Source organism: Psammomys obesus, unplaced genomic scaffold (assembly GCF_907164565.1).
Source record: "Psammomys obesus unplaced genomic scaffold, mPsaObe1.curated_primary_1811, whole genome shotgun sequence".
Taxonomy (NCBI): Eukaryota; Metazoa; Chordata; class Mammalia; order Rodentia; family Muridae; genus Psammomys; species Psammomys obesus.
The window spans coordinates 13,145,807-13,148,106 of record NW_026596240.1 but is presented as its reverse complement, the minus strand read 5'-3'; the positions used below and the strand labels follow the sequence as shown (position 1 = coordinate 13,148,106).

General features: G+C 38.4%; 1 protein-coding gene across 8 annotated transcripts in view; it reads right to left on the bottom strand.

The window, feature by feature from the left end:
- Positions 1–68: 68 nt before the first annotated feature.
- Znf638 (zinc finger protein 638) overlaps positions 69–2,300 on the bottom strand; it is a 93,077-nt gene continuing 90,845 nt past the window's right edge. For all 8 annotated transcript variants that reach the window (XM_055596322.1, XM_055596321.1, XM_055596319.1 and 5 more), the window contains 2 exons: positions 2,045–2,163; positions 69–377 (listed from right to left, as the gene is read on the bottom strand). In XM_055596322.1, coding sequence (XP_055452297.1) covers positions 312–377; positions 2,045–2,163 — 185 coding nt within the window. In that variant the 3' untranslated portion in view covers positions 69–311. The remainder of the gene's footprint in view (positions 378–2,044; positions 2,164–2,300) is intronic.

Genomic DNA, 2,300 nt, shown 5'->3' with positions numbered 1-2,300 from the left:
TGTAGAGAAGAGCCTTGTCTGTAACCAGAGGCAAGCACGTCTTTGCAAAAAACACAAACACAACAGTGTTGAAATATACAGTAGGAACATTTATTTTAACATGTCTAAAAGGTGTATTTCCATGCCTGATGATTTGATATAAAAATCAAACCCATCATACTTTCCCATCAGTTTCTCTACATCAAGGGAAATCAGAAATTTGTACAACATGAATGTTTCTGAAACAAAAATTACAAATTAAATGATAACAAAAATCCACAAAGCAACTGGACCCTAAATGAACTTCTAACAAATTCTTTCCTCCTTCCCCATCACCTAGAGCTTCTTTCTTCAGTCTCGTTCTGCTCCTTTTCCTTTCTTTGCTTGGCCATGAACTTCTGTTAAAAACAATTTTCAATATGAAACATTGATTAGATGTTGTTTGATATGTGCAATCCTTAATGTATTCTGTTATTTGTAAGTTAAAGCCGTGTCTTAATTAACATTCATTCCTTTCCCTAACTGTTCTGATATTTGATGATGTCAGGCATTATGCTTGGAGCTTGGGGGTTTAGTAGTCAACAAGACAAATAATGCGTTTTTCCAAGTTCTCACACTATAAAGAAAAAAGTTATTACTATAATGAAGGAACTGAAGTCACTGTAGGTGGTAGTAATCACTCTATAACAAGCAAGCAGTAGTGTGGGGCATAATCCAGTGTTAGAAGTCCTTGCTGAGCTCTTGCCTGTTCTTGGGTTCAATCCCTAGCACCACAAAATTAAAACAGTAACAGAGAAACTATATAAAGTCCATCTTTTTGTGGATATAGGACCAAATTTGCTTTATTTTCTTTATTTGTGGTTTTGTGAGATGAATCTCTCTATGTAGACTTTCCTGGCTGTCCTGAACTCACTATGTAGAACAGGTTGTATTCAAACTCACAGAGATCTGCTTGCTTTTGCCTGCCAAGTGCTAGAACTGGAGGAGTGTGCCATCACAGCTGGGTTTGGAGTTTGCTTTCTTAAGCAAAGGCCTTTCTTAGCAGCTAATATTTGAGTAGAGACCAAAAGATAGGAAAAAGTGGCTAAACAAAGGGTATGGGAGGAGCACAGAAATAGTAATGATATAATGGAAGCTGAGGTTTCAAGTACAAGGAAGAAAAAGAGTAACAAGACGGAGTTTAGAGACACAGAAAAGCAGGTCACGCAGTCTCACAGAGCCACAGGCAGTGTGGATATTATACCAAGTGCCATATGAAGCAGTTGCAAGATTTTATTTTATTTTTTTATTTTCTTCTAAGACAGGGTTCCCAGACTAGCCTGTAACTCTGTGGGTAGACCATTCTCAAACTCAAGAAATCCACCTGCCTCTGCCACCAGAGTGCTGCAATTAAAGATATATACCACCATATCTGGTCCCAGTTGCAAGATAGTAGATGGGGTGTGTGTGTGGGGGGAAGTAGGCTGTAACAGGTTAAAGTGTAAGAATAGTAAAAGGTGTGAAGGAGTAGACTCAGAATTAACCAAAGCTGGGTAAAAACCTAGTCACAAGGTCTGTTACTAAGTAGCTTGGTCTATTAGTTCAATACACAGAATATATAAAACAACTGTAGTCATCAGGAGTCAGAGCCACTGCTTCAACTATGGCTAACAGTACCTCTCTATAACAGTACCTCCTCAAGCATATACAACAAAAAGAAAGGTCTGTGACTCAAGCAGTTTAGGAAACTGACATTTTTCTTCTGACTAGAAATTCAGAACTGTTAATATGCTATTATGGACAGGCATTTGCAACCAGACACCAAAATAAGCAGAGTCTGACATTTTAAAGGGGGGTCCACAAAATACCAGTGGCTTACAAAGTCTGTTCTAGAGAACGCTATTGCTCTGGGAAGACTAGGGCTAGGAGACCACAGCAACGCACAGTGACACAGAAAAACAGAGATTTTGGAATTAATAGCAACGAAGTGGGATAAATAAATACTTAAGTTCTCATAAAGGAAAAGAAATAAACACTTTGGGCAGATTCATTTTAGTGACAGCACTTGAAGATTTTTGTGTGTTACCTCTGTATTTTGTTTATGACGTGTGCTCTTGCAGTGATTTGCCATTGCTTTTTGATCTGAGTAGAAGAGAGAGCAAATTGGACAGAAAAATCCAGCCTTCGGAACAAGAAAGTCCAAATCTAAGAGACAGGAAGAAAGAGAATAATCCATCAATAGTGAGCCATTCACTTTCTCCAAATCTGGCAAGCACACTAAATACACAGTATACAACACACACACACACACACACACACACACACACACACACACACACACA